The sequence below is a fragment of the Tamandua tetradactyla genome, chromosome X, assembly GCF_023851605.1.
Source record: "Tamandua tetradactyla isolate mTamTet1 chromosome X, mTamTet1.pri, whole genome shotgun sequence".
Taxonomy (NCBI): Eukaryota; Metazoa; Chordata; class Mammalia; order Pilosa; family Myrmecophagidae; genus Tamandua; species Tamandua tetradactyla.
In genome coordinates this window covers 78,060,321-78,076,945 of record NC_135353.1, presented here as the reverse complement: position 1 = coordinate 78,076,945, position 16,625 = coordinate 78,060,321, and the positions used below count along the sequence as shown (strand labels likewise).

Below are 16,625 nucleotides of genomic sequence, written 5' to 3'. Positions count from 1 at the left end.
CCAAGGAGGGGGTGTGAAATAGAGTAGGGCATGTAAGGCTATTGTAAAGAGTTTGGCTTTTACTCTGAATAAAATGAGAAGCCATTGGAGGATTTTGAACAGAACAATAATGTTATTTAATTAATTGATGGGATAGAATGACAAGGAGCAAAGGCAAAAGGGAGACCAGTGATAAGTGCAAATGTCCGTCTGTGTCTTTGCCCTTAAGTCCTTTGAGTAGATACCTAGCAATGGTATTGCTGGGTCGTATGGCAATTCTATATTCAGTTTTTTGAGGAACCGCCAAACTGCCTTCCTCAGTGGTTGCACCATTTGACATTCCCACCAACAGTGGATAAGTGTGCCTCTTTCTCCGCATCCTCTCCAGCACTTGTCATTTTCTGTTTTGTTGATAATGGCCATTCTGGTGGGTATGAGATGATATCTCATTGTGGTTTTGATTTGCATTTCTCTAATGGCCAGGGACATTGAGCATCTCTTCATGTGCCTTTTGGCCATTTGTATTTCCTCTTCTGAGAGGTGTCTGTTCAAGTCTTTTTCCCATTTTGTAATTGGGTTGGCTGTCTTTTTGTTGTTGAGTTAGGGGATTTATTTTGTTGGTTCTTCAGAGGAAAAGCAGCTAACTTTCCACTGAGGTTCTTTCTTACGTGGAAGGCACAAGATTGTCTCTGCTGGTCTTCTCTCCAGGCCCCTGGGTTCCAACAACTTTCCCCGGGGTGACTTCTTTCTGCATCTCCAAAGGCCTGGGCTGAGCTGCGAGTGCTGAGATGAGGAATGCCAAGCTACTTAGGCTGTGCTACGTTGCGTTCTCTCATTTAAGCGCCAGCCAATTAAGTCAGATGTCACTCATTGCAGCAGACATGCCTCCTAGTCGACTGCAGATGTAATTAACAACAAATGAGGTTCACGTACCATTGGCTTATGTCAGCAGCAACAAGACTAGGCATGCTCACCTGCCCAAGTTGACAACTGAACCTAACTAACACACTCTCTCATCTAGAAGGGCATATGGTGAACACAGCATCATCTGCTAGCTTTCTCTCCTGGCTTCCTGTTTCATGGAGCTACCCGGGAGGCATTTTCCTTCTTCATCTCCAAAGGACGCTGGCTGGTGAACTCGGCTTCTCATGGCTATGTCATTCTCCACTGTCTCAGAATCTCCTGGCTTTCTCTCTTGTTGTTCTCTTTCTTATAGGATTCCAGTAAACTAATCAAGACCGACCCAAATGAGTGGAGACACATCTCCATCTAATCCAGTTTAACAACCACTCTTGATTGAGTCACATTTCCAGGGAGATGATCTAATTACTGTTTCAAACATACAGTACTGAATAGGGATTAGAAGAAATGGCTGCCTTTACAAAATGGGATTAGGATTAAAATATGGCTTTTCTAGGGTACATACATCCTTTCAAACTGGCACAGAGGTGGACATGGTTTGTGAGAGAGAGTCATGGATGACCGAATAGTAGTTTTTTTGCTTGACTAAATAGAAGGGAGGAGTTGCCATTTGTTGAGATGGAGAAGACTTTGGGAGGATCAGGCTTAGGGGTAAGATTAGGAGTTAGGCTTGGAATATTCTAAATTTGAGAAGCTTTACTGGACAGTCAAGCAGAGATATTCATGAGATGAAAAGGAGCTAGCAAAGTAGTTTCTTTTAGGATAAATGGTTTCCCAGGAGTTCTTCATTTGAATAAACCCCTGGTAGGACCCACAACATTGATCTTCTAGGCTTGCTCAGATATATATGTGAAACCTTAGACAGAAGTATCCTATGTTGTCAAATTGAGATGGCTATGAATATTTCAGGGTTTTATTTTGATGAGTTTTGCTCAGCAAGGTTAAACTGCATTTAGCTTAAATTAAATTGTATGTAGGATTTGCACCAGTCTCAGATGGACCACATTAAAATAGAAAAGTCTGGATATGATGATTGTTCAAATTAGATTCTCAACAAGAAATATCCTATTAACTTAGTTATCCTGGTTTTTAGCATTATAATTCTGAGTACTATGCTTTTCTTAGTACTCCTCTTTTCTTGACCTACTCAGCTCTTGGATGTTTATTGCCAGACTCACTGATTTATGAATTATAAAATTTAACATAATATGCAGTTCTCTGAGTGTCTAGGATGGGCTAGAAAATGTCAGTTCCATACTTACAAAGCCACAGACATCCTGTGGGTAAAGGGCATAACTATAACTTGAATAAGGTACTTCATGTAGGTTAAAAGTTAACAGGAACAATTTAACTACCTCATTTGTCAAATTCTAGGTTGAGGTAAGAACTCTACTTCTGTTTCAATATTTAAATTATCATTTCAAATGAGAGAAATTTTTCCCTATAACCTTTCAGACAATTTTATTTGTCCTTCCTAAAATATACATTACCTGCAGAAGAGTTATTGAGGCCCATTTGAAAATAGGCAATATTATCTATGCACATTGTTAAACATAGTGTTCTGGTGACATTTAGTCGTGTTTAGTAATTGGCTTAATGAACAGATGTACAAGTATATTAGTTATGCAGATGTTAATTTGGAGTAACTGTTTCTGATTTGAGGAGGGAGGGGGTGTTGGTTCTTGTATAAACTACAGCCAGTAAGATGTGTTCCTTAATTAGGAAATTATTACAGAGTATGTGTGTGATTTACACCATTAGAACCCTTAGTCTTGTTTAATATTCTCTAAACTTCAGGAACACCCCTGGTAATGCCATTCCTATCCCTTCCAGTACTGTGCAGATGTCAAAACGACTACCTTTCTGGAAGATACCTTAGTTATAGTGCAGCAGTAGGCCATGTGGAGAGCAGAAGTTTCACAGCTGTAGTATGTAGCATTTAAGAGAAGACAGAAATACTCTTTCTTGTTGCATTTTGCATCAGCTTTACCTCTGTAAGTCAGGTAAATAAAGGTATTATTCCTCACAACATAAGTTAAAAAACAATAGAAAACAAAATCATAGATGCTTACCAAACTTATTAATCTTTATTGTTAACTGTTTTTTTTTTTTAATGATTATTCTCTTCTAAATTGTTTTTTATTCCTGTTTCCACTTTATCTTTGGGATTTCCTAGGCTAACAGTGTATAAACTGTAAAAGGGATGCATATATTTATGTAATTTAATCATATGATTTTTATTTTTATGTTGAAAAAAATGGAAAATGACAAAAGCTAATGTAACAATCTCGTACCAAGCACCCAGAATGAACAAATACTAACATTTAGTCATATTTGCCTCAGATCTTTGCTTGTAAAGAAAGAAAATGTTAAAGTTGAAGCTTCCTAGGTTCCGCCTTTCCAGTATCACTTTTCTTCCCCAAGGCAAACACTATCATGAATTTCTTGAGTATTTATTCCATTTTTTTATAATTTTGCTATCTATATACTCATCTATAAACAATATGTGAATTTTATATTATAATATATATGGACTATGTGTTTTGTTTTTTATTTAGATGAATTGTATTGTGTCTACCATTTTCCACCGCTTTTATTTTTTCTATTCAGAATTGTATTTGGGATGTATCTTTATTAAGATATTTCACTATAGTACAGTCACAACTACTGGGCAGTCTTTCATTATATTAATATGCCATGTTTTTATCCATTCTAGAATCTCTGGGCATGTGTGTTGTTTTCCATATTCAGTGACATCCTTGTTTCTTTTGACCATTTGACCTATAAGTGGAAATGTTGGGTTATATTTATAGTAAGCACAACTTCAAATGTGCTAGATGTTTCTTTAAAGATGTTGTCCTAATTTCTGCTGCCACTAATGGTATAATCATATTCTTATTTCTCTGCATCCTCATCAATACTAGGTATCATTAATCTTTTTTCGTTGTTCTTATTTCTAATTTATCGACAGAAAAATAGTATTTCATTGGTTGTTTTCATTTGCATATCTGTGATTACTGCTTGTGAATAATACAAATATATTATTAGCATCGTTATCTTCCTACACAGTATTTCATAATGTTTCATTATTATTCTGTCAATTAGCAGTGCCAATTTAAGTACTCAAATTAATGGGATCTACTGGATTCAAATCCATTTACTTTATGGTTTTTCATTTGCACAGGGAGAGGTCATATTTGATGGGTGGCCTCATTAAGAACCTGGGGACTATAGGAGCATTGATGACAAAAATAATATTTGAAATTTTGTTTTATGACTATTAAAAAAAATAAAGAAGCAAACAAAACCCAAACTCTTCAGACCCATCCAAGTAATTTCAAATAATTAGTTTTGTAAGCACTGGAAATATATGTAATAAAAGAATCCTAAAGCAAGTGCCATTTTGTAGTCATTGTGAAATCAGGCAATTTTTATCTTATGAAGACTTCAATACTATAGGGATAAATTTGATGCCTCATTACTATCCTTTAAATTCTCTATTTATCTAAGCCTGCAGCTGTGATCCCTAGGAATGCGTTTAAAAAAACAAGGTCTGAGGCAATAATAGCCACTGGTCAATATCGACTGATCAGGGCAAAAACATGATTGTTTTAAAAAGTCTGTCTATTTATGTAGCAGGAAAACCAGAAACAAGGCCGCAGGCCTCCAGGAACATTTTGTGAAGTTAGAACAAGCTGAGACTAAGGATCCGTAGTTTCGGGAAGCAGGTTTTATTTGCTATGGCCATAGGGCTCAGCTGAGTAGCCTCTGAAAGTCTGAGCCCCGAACAAAAGGCAACCTTAGCTTTTATAGACTGTATTACATGCTAAAGACAAGGTAAACAATTGGCTGATTTAAGTTGAGAATGGCCCAGAGCTGAACCGTTGAGGGACCCCCACCACAGGAATGACTTATCTTTTTTTTTTTTTACTTTTTTTTATTAATTAAAAAAAAATTAACAAACGAAACATTTAGATATCATTCCATTCTACATATACAATCAGTAATTCTTAATATCATCACATAGTTTCATATTCATCATTTCTTAGTACATTTGCATCGATTTAGAAAAAGAAATAAAAGGACAACAGAAAAAGAAATAAAATGATAACAGAGAAAAAAAAAACTATATGTACCATACCCCTTACCCCGCGCTTTCATGTACCACTATTTCACACTGAATTTATTTTAACATTTGTTCCCCCTATTATTTATTTTTATTTCATATGTTCTACTCTTCTGTTGATATAGTAGATAAAAGGAGCATCAGACATAAGGTTTTCACATTCACAGAGTCTCATCGTGAAAGCTATATCATTGTTCCATCATCATCAAGAAACATGGCTACTGGAACACAGCTCTACATTTTCAGGCAGTTCCCTCCAACCTCTCCACTACATCTTGAACAACAAGGTGATATCTACTCAACGCGTAAGAATAACCTCCAGGATAACCTCTCGACACTGTCTGGAATCTCTCAGCCATTGACACTTTGTCTCATTTCACTCTTCCCTCTTTTGGCCGAGAAGATTCTCTCAATCGCTTGATACTAATTCTCAGCTCATTCTAGGGTTTTTCTCAGTCCTTTGATGCTGAGTCTCAGCTCATTCCAGGATCTCTGTCCCACGTTGCCAGGAAGGTCCACACCCTTGGGAGTCATGTCCCATGCAGAGAGGGGGAGGGTGGTGAGACTGCTTGTCATGTTGGCTGGAGGAATGTCTTCTCTTGCCTACGTGCATCTTCACCAGTTCCCGAAGGCTAGGGGAGGGGCTTTCTATACCAGGAAATGTGCCTTATCTCACTTGCCTGCAAGGAGAGGGGGTTTGGGGATTTTCTACAGAGAGCACAGCTAAACCAGAAAGAGGGGAAGGCCTGCCTGCTATAGTTAAGGGGCTATTTTAAACTTGCTTTGCTCTTGTGATTCTCAGAATAGCAGCGTCCATCTATTAAAAGTCTTGTTTCTTCCAATAATAGAAATTATAGCGTTATGTTGAGTAAGCTTGATAACCTACTACACATGTCTCATAAGAATATGATTTTCAACTGTAATTCTAACATAGTCTGCTTAAATTGTGCATAATTTTAGATTGGTCATATGGGTGATGCTTACAACTAACTGTTAGATCTTTATTTAGATAATTTGTTTTTTGTACAGTATGCTTATTTAATTTTCCTATATATTCACCATTAAAAAAGGTGGTCCCAACAAAAAATACACAAAAAAGTTGATCTCAATGGACTTGCGCGATTTTGATGCATTTTATAACATGTCTAGGAAAAAGTTTTCTGAATGCTAACATCTATGAATGCGTAACCTTTACAAAAATGCACTGTGGTCATGTGTAGCTTTTCCTTAGGAAAAGAAAATCAATAGGTGTGCTCTAACAGATGTTAGATGAATTAAAATAATAAAATAAATATATAAGAATGAAGTTATAATTTTAACAGTAATAAAGCAGCGTGATTATGGCCATATGATTCAGTGATGAAGATTAGTAACATGAGTTTGGGGACAAGAGCATATCACTCTACTTGGGTGAAAAAATGTTGTTTTTCCCATATTCTTTTATGGTCCCATTACCTGCAATCCTATTTTTTTTCTTAGAAGAGGTAAATGTACCAACTCTTGCTTACAATGGTAGCTGTAGAGATAGGGTTTAGATACTTCACTTGAAGCTTCATTTTCATAGCAGAGAGGCACATTCCTTTGTTTTTTGTTTGGGTTATCTGGGGGTGGACTAAAGTAGATTGTGGTGGTGGTGGGGCAGCTAAAACCATTCCTTGGTTTTAAAATCACTTTAAATAGTTTTCAGATTATGTTAACTATTTCAGGTCATTTTAACAGTTTTGAAGTGGATTGTTAACTTGTGAAGAAAGCAAAAATAAACCTTGTGTTCTAATCTTTAGTTGTGTGTTTGCAAATGGGTGCATTGTGCAGCTTGCAAATAGTTCATGCTTATTCTTCAAAGCAGTCTCAGCAGGAATTTTTATATGGCAGCCTGTTTAGCAGTTAAAGTGAGCTCATGTTCTTTAAAGCAACCTCACTAAATTGAAGAATTGTCTAAATTAGAGCCTATTTTGGGAGAAATGCATGTTTGCCCTTGTCTTCAATTAATCAAAATTAGTGAGATTTTACTATTATTTAATTCTAGCTGTAGGTCTGTGGTAAAGGAGTAATTAATGTGATACATTAGGTAAGAAGCAGCAATTGATTTTTGGTTCTATTTGGCTTATCTGTTCTGCTTAAACACTGATATTTAACTCTAAACAGGTCTATATTTTTACGTTTATCCTTTTCGTCCACCTAATGAAATAAGCGCATTTATTGATTTCAGAATGAGTTTTATTAATGTAGTTAATATGCCTTATTAATGTTAATCCGTGTACCTGGATTAGTACCATTATTTTTATCAGTCAATCTCTTCTTTCAGTTCAAAAGAATCCAGATGCTTTAGAGGAAAAGAAGATCACACCTGCAAAGAAGAAAGTGAAAGAATTGCGAGTTTTAGATCCCAAAACGGCCCAGAATCTGTGTATGTAATGTTTTTAAATATGGGTTGCTTATGGTGAGGTGCTGTTGAATGTGTTTAAACAAAGTTGTAGCTTATTTGAACAGACATATTTAGCATCTACTAGAAACAAAATTCTGTGTAAACATAATTTGGGTTGCCCTTTTACCATTTAGCCAGTGTGGGAAAAAATCAAAATTGAGACTTGGTCTAGCCAGATGAAGCTTAGAACAATAAAGTTTTGGAAAGTACTGATAAGAAGGCATTATTAGAGGACAATGAAGCATGGCAGACTTGAAAAAAGAATGTTGTGTTTTTTTGTTTTTCCCTTCTGCCTAGGCATGGAATTGATATTTGTAGAGTATTTGCAGTCCCATTGGGCAAATCCTCTTACTGCTATCCCTTTATATTTGAAGGAATTTTGATGTGAGCTAGTTAAATTGTTGACCACTGCACTTTAAAACTGGGCAGTGATCCTTGTAGCTTTTAACGAAACAGTCAGACATTACATATGCTTTTGCTAATATGGCAGTTGTATAGTTAAACCATCTTCATTTAAGCAGGCCTTCAATTTTACATTGACATACTCTCCCTTATGTGTTGAATTCAGAATAAAAAAATTTTCATCACCAGAGTAGTCTGTATTGAGATTCTGAGCCTACTAACACACAATAAAAGAAATTTCAACATACCAAGTATTTCTAATTATACAAATAAATGCCATGGAAGTTTATTTTGTAAAGGAATGTGCTTTAGAGAATCAGATTAAAATAGACAGCCATTCTTGTGTCAATAGAAATGTCAGTAAAACAGTCTGCAAATAGCTCTTGTGAGTGTGTACACTGCTTACTTGATGGCAAGTTTAGTTTATAAAGGTTATGTTCAATACTTTTTAAAAAAAAAATCACAATATGATCATAATTGCTAGTTGATGTCTAACAACATATTTTATTTAGATTATGGTAATTTCGTTTGGTCTTTATGTTTAGATAGTCATTTGCCTAGATAATATGCATTTTTTTTTTTTTTTCTTTTGGTGCCAGTGAAGCCATACAGACCCTTTCATGAGGGAAAAATGTCTTAGAAATATCTTAATATTCTGGGGATAATAACACATGTATGTTATTTTTAAAGTACGCTTAATGGAAATTAAACTTAAATCTCTTGAAACATAAAGTATCCATGAGCTTTTCTGGATGTAATTTGTTGAATTATTCCAATATGATGTAAAATGTATTCAATTGAATCTTTCACTGGTTAAATCATGTTTTACCATACAAAGCAGCTAATATTATAGCACTTGAATGCCAGTAGGGATACTAACACTTTAACTTTTTCTTATACGGGAGAATTGCAAAGTAGATTGGAATTATTTTTTTTTACTTAGTTACTTTATTTTCATTCCTGTGAAGTATTGTGTTGGAGGCATCTGACAAATCTCCACACTAAATTCTACGCTGAACTAAAAATCTAGCTGGAAGGAAAATCTATAAATTTTTATGGGTTATTTTGTATCATCTTATTTTGTGACACATTTTGTGTCAGTCTATATGCATAAACATGTATTAGTGAGTGCTGTTAGTAGTTGTTTTATTTTGTATATAAATATGCATGAGCTGTAAACATTAGAGCCTGAGATGATAGGTCATTTTCCCTAGATGGATAGAGTAAGCCATCAAATGGAAAGTCCTTTTGACCATAACTCTGTAAATTAACATTAGTGACAGAAATTTCGTATTTTGAATCTTTGAAATTAGACTCAGGTATTTATTAAGAATTTTAATTTTTGATGCTGTTCTGTTTTTAATAAAATTAGGTTTTTTTTGCTTTTTTTAAGCTATATTCCTGGGATCATATCGCATGCCATATGAAGACATAAAAAACGGTATTCTGGAGGTTAATGAAGGCATGTTGAGTGAGGCCCTAATTCAGGTAACTTGGATATTTTCCTCTTTAAACTAATTTTAACAGATATTTCTAGATTGTATCATCTCAGTGGAGTTGTGAGAAAATGCTCTTTTCTATTTGAATAATAGAATCAGAAATGCTTAGAGAGCATTTCTTTTGAGAGCGAGAGGACCCACCATGGAAGATACAAATCTGATTCTGCTTCTGCCATTTATTAGATATATGTCCTTTTAAACTTAAGCATATACATATGTAGATATAGCATTCTATCTTTTTCATTCATGCATTTCATTATAACAATGGCTCCACTAAGTATATATTGTTAACACCATATTATGGATGAAAAAAGATGAGAGGTCAAGAGGTTAAATGGCTTTCTCAAGGTCAAAGCGTAAGTGGTGGAGTTGTCCTTTGTTAGACCCTTGCCATGTGCTAGGAATTGTGCCAACCACTTTAAGAATTTTATCTCATTTAATTCTACAAAACTCCTATGAGATAATTATTATTGTCCCTATTTTACAGGTAAGTAAATTGAGGCTTAGAGATTGCCCAATGTCACAAAGCTAGTAAGTTGTAGAGTAGCAGAGCTGGAATTCAAAATAGGGCCACTCAACTCTAAAACCCTGGCTTTTTCTGTTTTATTTTTCTGTCTCCCATTGGAAAACTACTAGTGTTTTTCCTTATCTGAAAATACTTGGTATTGTGAGGATTAAACAAAATAAAATGCTTTGTAGAAAAAAGTCCTGTACAAATCTAGCATATTAGAATTCTTGATATGTCTGGTCCTGTTTGGTTTAATTTATTGAGGGAAGAACTGCAAAGATTTTCCATAGGAAGCCATATTCATTGAAGTTTCTTTTTTTTGTTTTTTACTTTGGGGGGCTTTTTTGGGGTGGGAGGTAGTTTTGAGCCATGCAATTTGCTTTAATTTTAAGAATACATTGTGGTTTATGCTGTTATTTTAATAATCTTGCCATATTCCCCTTAAACTCTCTCTAAATCTCAAGGAACCTGTGTTTATAATTTAAGCAGGCATATCTATATGGAAGTTTCCTATGTTTTGTATGATCAGCTTGCTCTTCAGTTTGTCTTATGTATATGTTTTAAATATAGATTTATTTATTCTCTATAGGACTAAGGTTTATACAGACTCTTTATTATCAGGACACATCTGTATTAAACTTCATAAGAATTATGCTTTGATAAGAAATCCCTTTTTCAGGTAAAAACCCACATTTAAAATAATCAATCAATAACTTTATGCACTGAAACAGTTTTGTGAACTTGAGTCAAAGGTTACACTTTAACTTGTAAATCATATTACTCTTAATAAAATCATGTATTCTGTTGTTTTTGAAGAATTGTCCCAGGCAGATCTCAACCAGGAATTTTTTTCTATGCTGGAGAACAATTGGCATGATGCAACAGACTTCTGTTACTAACATTAATTAATTCTCATCCATTCAATTAGTATTACACTCAGCAAAGCAAAACAAACACTTTTTTTTTCCTAACAAGCAAGTCCATAACTTTCTGAGCCAAAATGGGGAGCTGTTCACATGTGCCCTTCCCCTCCTTGTCCAATTTTTTTTTTCACACTAGTCAGAACAAGTAAAACATGAACTTAAACATGATTTAGGTCTCCTACTTCTTTTCAATTGGAGGGCAAGAAGGCAAATAAACTGCTGACTCCTACTCAGTGAATGAAGCTTTCTGATCTTTTCTTTATAATCAAATTTTGGTGAAATAGAACTATATTCTGAAGAGTTAATCAAATAGCCATTTTACCCATTAAAATTCTATAGCTTTTCCTTCACAAATCTTGGTAAATAAAAAAGAAAATAAATATGCAGAATGCTACTGTGGTATTTATTTGACAGTAACGTTAAGAATACTTATTTCAAAATTATCTTTTCAACTCTTCAAATATACAACACAATCAGAGATAGAGTCTCATTTCTTAATGCCCCACTATATGCAAAAAGTTCTTAAAATATATATGTAGAAATGTGTTACCTGAGAATTTTTTTTTTCTGTTTCACTTTATTTTGTAGCATAGATATATATATCATATTAAATTTGGTAAACCTGGTCCAGTTGAATTACATGCAATTTGAAGACTCTAGTAAATGAAGTCTAAATTCTTGAGTTAGCTGATTTAGTATTATTCACTATGCATACGAAACAACAGCATCCATGCATTTCTTATTTGCTGTGTGTGAGTGAATTTGGACCTGTCTCTGCACTCCCTAGTTTCTAAACTTTCATTCTATTTTCCAAGCCTTTATTTCTATTTCTGTTTCATATATCTATGAGTTTTATCCCTGCATACTTTGCCACACCAGTTTCTTGACTTCTTTCTATTGAAAGCTTGCCAGTGAGGACTTTTATTTAAACCACTTGGCTTTTCTTCTCGATGCCAAATACTCTGAAATTTCTCCTCATTCCTTATCTTATACCATTAAAACTCCTTTTCTTAGTCCTACTTGTAGGAGAAAATAAATTAACGTGTAATTTAATGGTGTGCATAATTGGAATTGTGCTGCTTGGGTATGAGACATAAATGGTAAATAATTCATCTGAGTGATTAGAGTTAGTATTGCTTTTATCCAAACAAATCAAACCTCTGGGAATCTTGTGGTAAGGAGGATGGTTCAGAGTTGAAACGATTATTGGATTTTCCAGCCCCCAAAGGGGAACACTTTCATTAGACAGAAGAGAAGACTACAATCAATAGCACCTCTTTTGCCATCCCATCCCAGAAACATTTGTTACACCGAGGCAAAAGTAACTTCAATTTGCCATTCATATGAGAGCTTTTTACCATGTATATCTAATTACTGTTTACCACATTGATAATGCATAGCATTAAATATGTATCAGATTAGCGTTGTTGTAAGTTTGATTTGATTACAGTGCTTAACTCCATCCATGCATAATCATAGTTTGTTACTAATATGGCATGTTCATCTCCTTATAACAACAAAAACAATTAGGAAACATCACTTCCCAGAGAGTTTAATTAACACCAGTATTATATGTCCTAGCATAGTGGGTCAATAGACTCTTTCCTGCCAGACAACTAGTTGATTCTAGTTATTTGGCAGGATAAATATCTACCTTTAAAAAAAAATAATAATTTACTTTTATTTCATCAGCAAGATTAAGCCCAAATTTTAAGTTTATTAATAAAAATACTAAAGGCTCATATGCTTCAAAATATCTAAATTTAAACTAGAAACTGAGCTCATTATGTGAAAGAAATTAAAAATGTCATAAAATGCATAAGCACATAGAAAAATTCAAAAAACATATCATATCCTCAGGTTGTTGCTGAGTTTTTAATATATGCAATTATGAGTTAGTTCCAAATGATTTATTGACTTATAGTTTTGAGATTAAGAGAAGTCCAAAATCAAATCAGATACTTTTTCTTAGAAAACTGTGGCATTCTGGACCTGGCTACTGGCAGGCCTTTTTCCTCAGCTTTTCTTTCACATGGCAGTGAATCGCCTTCATTCTCCAAAATGTTCCCTCTTTTATAGGACTTCAAAAACTAATCAAGACCCACCCAAATGGGTGGAGACATGTCGTCACCTAATCCAGCTTAACAACCACTCTAGATTAAATCACATCTCTAGGGAGATCTAATTACAGTTCCAAATTTACAATACTGAATAGAGATTAGAAGAAACGGCTGCCTTTACAAAATGGGATTAGGATTAAAACATGGCTTTTTTAGGGTCCATACATCATTTCAAACCAGTACAATGCATATAGTTGCCAAGTTGACAAGGGGTGGACATGTGGTAGTTAGCTTCAGGTGCAGCAGAATGCAGTAATTTTTCTTTAAAGGTAAAGTCAAATAGATTTGGCAATTAACTGTACACCAGCCATATAGACCTACTTTCTGTTCTTTAAGCATTCTAAGGTTGTTTTCATTTTCAGAATTTTGAACAAGCTATTCTTTCAACCCACAATGCTTTTTGAATGGCTGGAACTTTTATAAATTTTAGGCATCAGTTCAAATGTCTCCTTGACAAAAAAGCCTGAGGTAGTTAGATTCAGGTGTCAACTTGGCTAGGTGAAGGTGCCTAGTTCTGTTGCTGTGGACATGAGCCATTGGCATGTGAACCTCATCTGTTGTTGATTACATCCGCAGTTGGCTAGGAGGTGTGCCTGCTGCAATGAATGATGTTTGATACAATTGGCTGGTGCTTAAATGAGAGAGCTCAATGTAGCACAGCCCAAGCAGCTCAGCATACCTCATCTCAGCACTCGCAGCTCAGCCCAGGCCTTTGGAGATACAGAAAGGAATAACCCCGGGGAAAGTTGTTGGAACCTAGAGGCCTGGAGAGAAGGCCAGCAGAGATCACCCTGTGCCTTCCCATGTAAGAAAGAATCTCAGTTGAAAGTTATCTGCCTTTCCTCTGAAGAACTAACAAAATAAATCCCCTTTTATTAGAAGCCAATCCATCTCTGGTGTGTTACATTCCAGCAGCTAGCAAACTAGAACACTTACATACAGAATATTGATAAAGAAATGAAACTAGCAATTTCAAAAATTGACTCAAGTGTTGAGTGAAAAATAAAACTGTCCTATTTTAGGCCATTATCACATGCAAATGATTCTTAAAATGCTGAGGAAATTCATCTTGTTAGAGAGTTTAAGCTCATAATCACAAGGCATTTTCTAAGAAAGTTTGTTAACATAGAGGGTAGTATATTATTACTGGAAAATAATTTGCAAAGATATACATAAGACAGGAGTTAATAACTAGGTATCCAAAGCCCCCTGTGGAGATCCATGGATAGAATTCAGGGTGTCCTCTATATGGATGTGAAAAGTATTATATCTTTATTTTCATTAATCTCTAACTAATATTTAATTTCCTTTAATTACAGTTGTAGGCAATAGACCATAATAGTAAGAACAATACCTCTAACTTTCTCACTAAAGTAAGTACTAAATATTTTTATGTCACCTTAAAGTTGTGGCAGATATCCTGAGGTATTGTTTAAACTTGTTACTACTTCAAAATTATAGTAGTTAGAAGTGCCACTTGATCTTGTTTTGTAATGCTTTAATCAAGCACGTCTAATTTTTTTTATTGTATAACATTACATACAAAGCAAAGGAAAAAAACAATAATTTTCAAAGCACTCTTCAACAAGTAGTTACAGGACAGATCCCAGAGTTTGTCACGGGCTACCATACTATCATTTCAGATTTTTCCTTCTAGCTGCTCCAGAACGTTGGAGGCTAGAAGGAATATATATATATTTTTATCATCACTTTTTTTTCTTTCTTGTGAAAAATAGCATATATAAAACAAAAGCAGTAAATTTCAAAGCACAGTGCAACAATTAGTTGTAGAACAGATTTCAGAGTTTGGCATGGGTTACAGTTCCACGATTTTTGGTTTTTATTTCTAGCTACTCTAAGATACTGGAGACTGAAAGAAATAGCAATATAATGATTCAGCAATCATACTTAGTTATTAAACCTGACCTTCTCTGTATAACTCCATTAAACCTGACCTCTGTATAACTCCATCATCACCTTTAATCTTTCTCCCACTCTTTTGGAGTATTTAGGCTATGCCCATTCTAACTTTCTCATGTTAGAAGGGTCTATCAATAGTAAGGGGTAGAGAGATGAAACTAGTTGATGTTCTAGAAAGGATGGCTCCTCTGCATTTCAGGACTATCCATCCCTTTTGTTAGGGGTGTTTGGGCTATGGGTATTCTAAATGTTTCATATTGGAAGTGAAGGGTCTGTCACTAGTATGGGGTAGGGAAATGGAACTACCTAATGTTCTGGAGAGGCAGGGCCCACTAGGTTTCAGGATTTATTTGGTCCAGGGACCATGTGGAGGTTGTAGGTTTCTGAAAAGTTACCCCAGTACGTGGAACCTTTGTAGAATCTTACATAGTGCCCTAGGTGTTCTTTAGGATTGGCTGGAATGGTTTTGGTTGGGGTTTGGCAAGTTATCATAAGCAGCAATGTCTAACTGAAGAGTGATCTCCAGAGTAGCCTCTTGACTCTATTTGAACTCTCTTAGCCACTGATTCCTCATTTGTTACACTTCTTTTGCCCCTTCTGGTCAAGATGTCATTGTTATTATATCTGTTATTATATCACAATTTATTTTTGTAAATATTTTGATAACTGTCTCAGTGTAACTGGGTTCTTTTAAATTCTATATATTTTACTGTTGTCTGAGAAATTTTCAGAAGCTTATGTCAAAGAGCCCATTTCACAAAAAAGGCTAAAAACATCTGGTATAAGGACTCATAGAAGGGGAGTTGTATACTAACGTGGGCTATTGTTGAGGTGGTATTCCTGGAAGAAGTGCCATTTGAACTGTACTTTGAAGCTCTAGTAGGATTCATGTAGAGAGGGCTAGGAGGAGGTAATGGTTGGCAAAGGCTTGAGGCATATAAAAGATAATGACCGTATGAATTTGGACTTGTTCAGAACTCATATATTCTGGCAATGAGAAAAAGTGTATGAAACGTAGTTTGGGGTCATTGTAGAGTTATAGAATTTACAAACTGGTACCCATAGGCAATATAGGTATAGGTGTATATATATATATATATATATATATATATATATATATATATATATATATATAGTGTTTTCTTTGGCCTTTATTGTGCTTAGAAATGGAATTTGAATGTCATACACTCACCAGTTTGACATAGCCTCTACTACCCATCATTGAATTTTACCCAATCTGATTCATTCCTAGTCCCTATTGAGCATCAGACTTTTGGATCCTTGATAGACAATTTGAATGCCAAACTATTGCGTTTGTACATGTTCAGATTTTGTTTAGGAAGTTTACTTTATCTGTATTTTACTGCATGGGTTAACATCAAGAGAATAGAGATGGGGAGATAATTTAAATTTCAAGTATAAGGCATGATGAAGATCTGACCTAGGTTGGGGGTAGAGAAAAAGGGAAAGTTAGGTAAATAGGAAGTAAAAAACAAACAAACAAAATTCATCACAAAGCCTTGGCAGTAGAATAGTTGTACCACTGGCAAAAAAAAGCTTCCAGAGCAGAGGAGAAAAATTTTTTGGATTCCTTGCTTTAGGATATATTTTGGAAGTCAGAATAGATACCAGAGCTGAAAATATGGAGGGTTTTTTTTTTTTTTTTTTTTTGGAGTCATTTGCAAAGAAGGGATTGCTAGAGCTGTGAGAACTGAAGAATTTCCCAAGGTTGTTGATGAAAAGAGTGATAAATGGAAGGCTAAGGACTACATTTCTGGAGACCACACAGGTTGAGGGAATGG

General features: G+C 34.9%; 1 protein-coding gene across 5 annotated transcripts in view; it reads left to right on the top strand.

Annotated features, from left to right (window-relative positions):
* DIAPH2 (diaphanous related formin 2) overlaps positions 1-16,625 on the top strand; it is a 997,375-nt gene that overhangs the window by 458,001 nt on the left and 522,749 nt on the right. For all 5 annotated transcript variants that reach the window (XM_077145442.1, XM_077145441.1, XM_077145438.1 and 2 more), the window contains 2 exons: positions 7,332-7,433; positions 9,247-9,341. In XM_077145442.1, the coding sequence (XP_077001557.1) occupies positions 7,332-7,433; positions 9,247-9,341 (197 nt within the window). The remainder of the gene's footprint in view (positions 1-7,331; positions 7,434-9,246; positions 9,342-16,625) is intronic.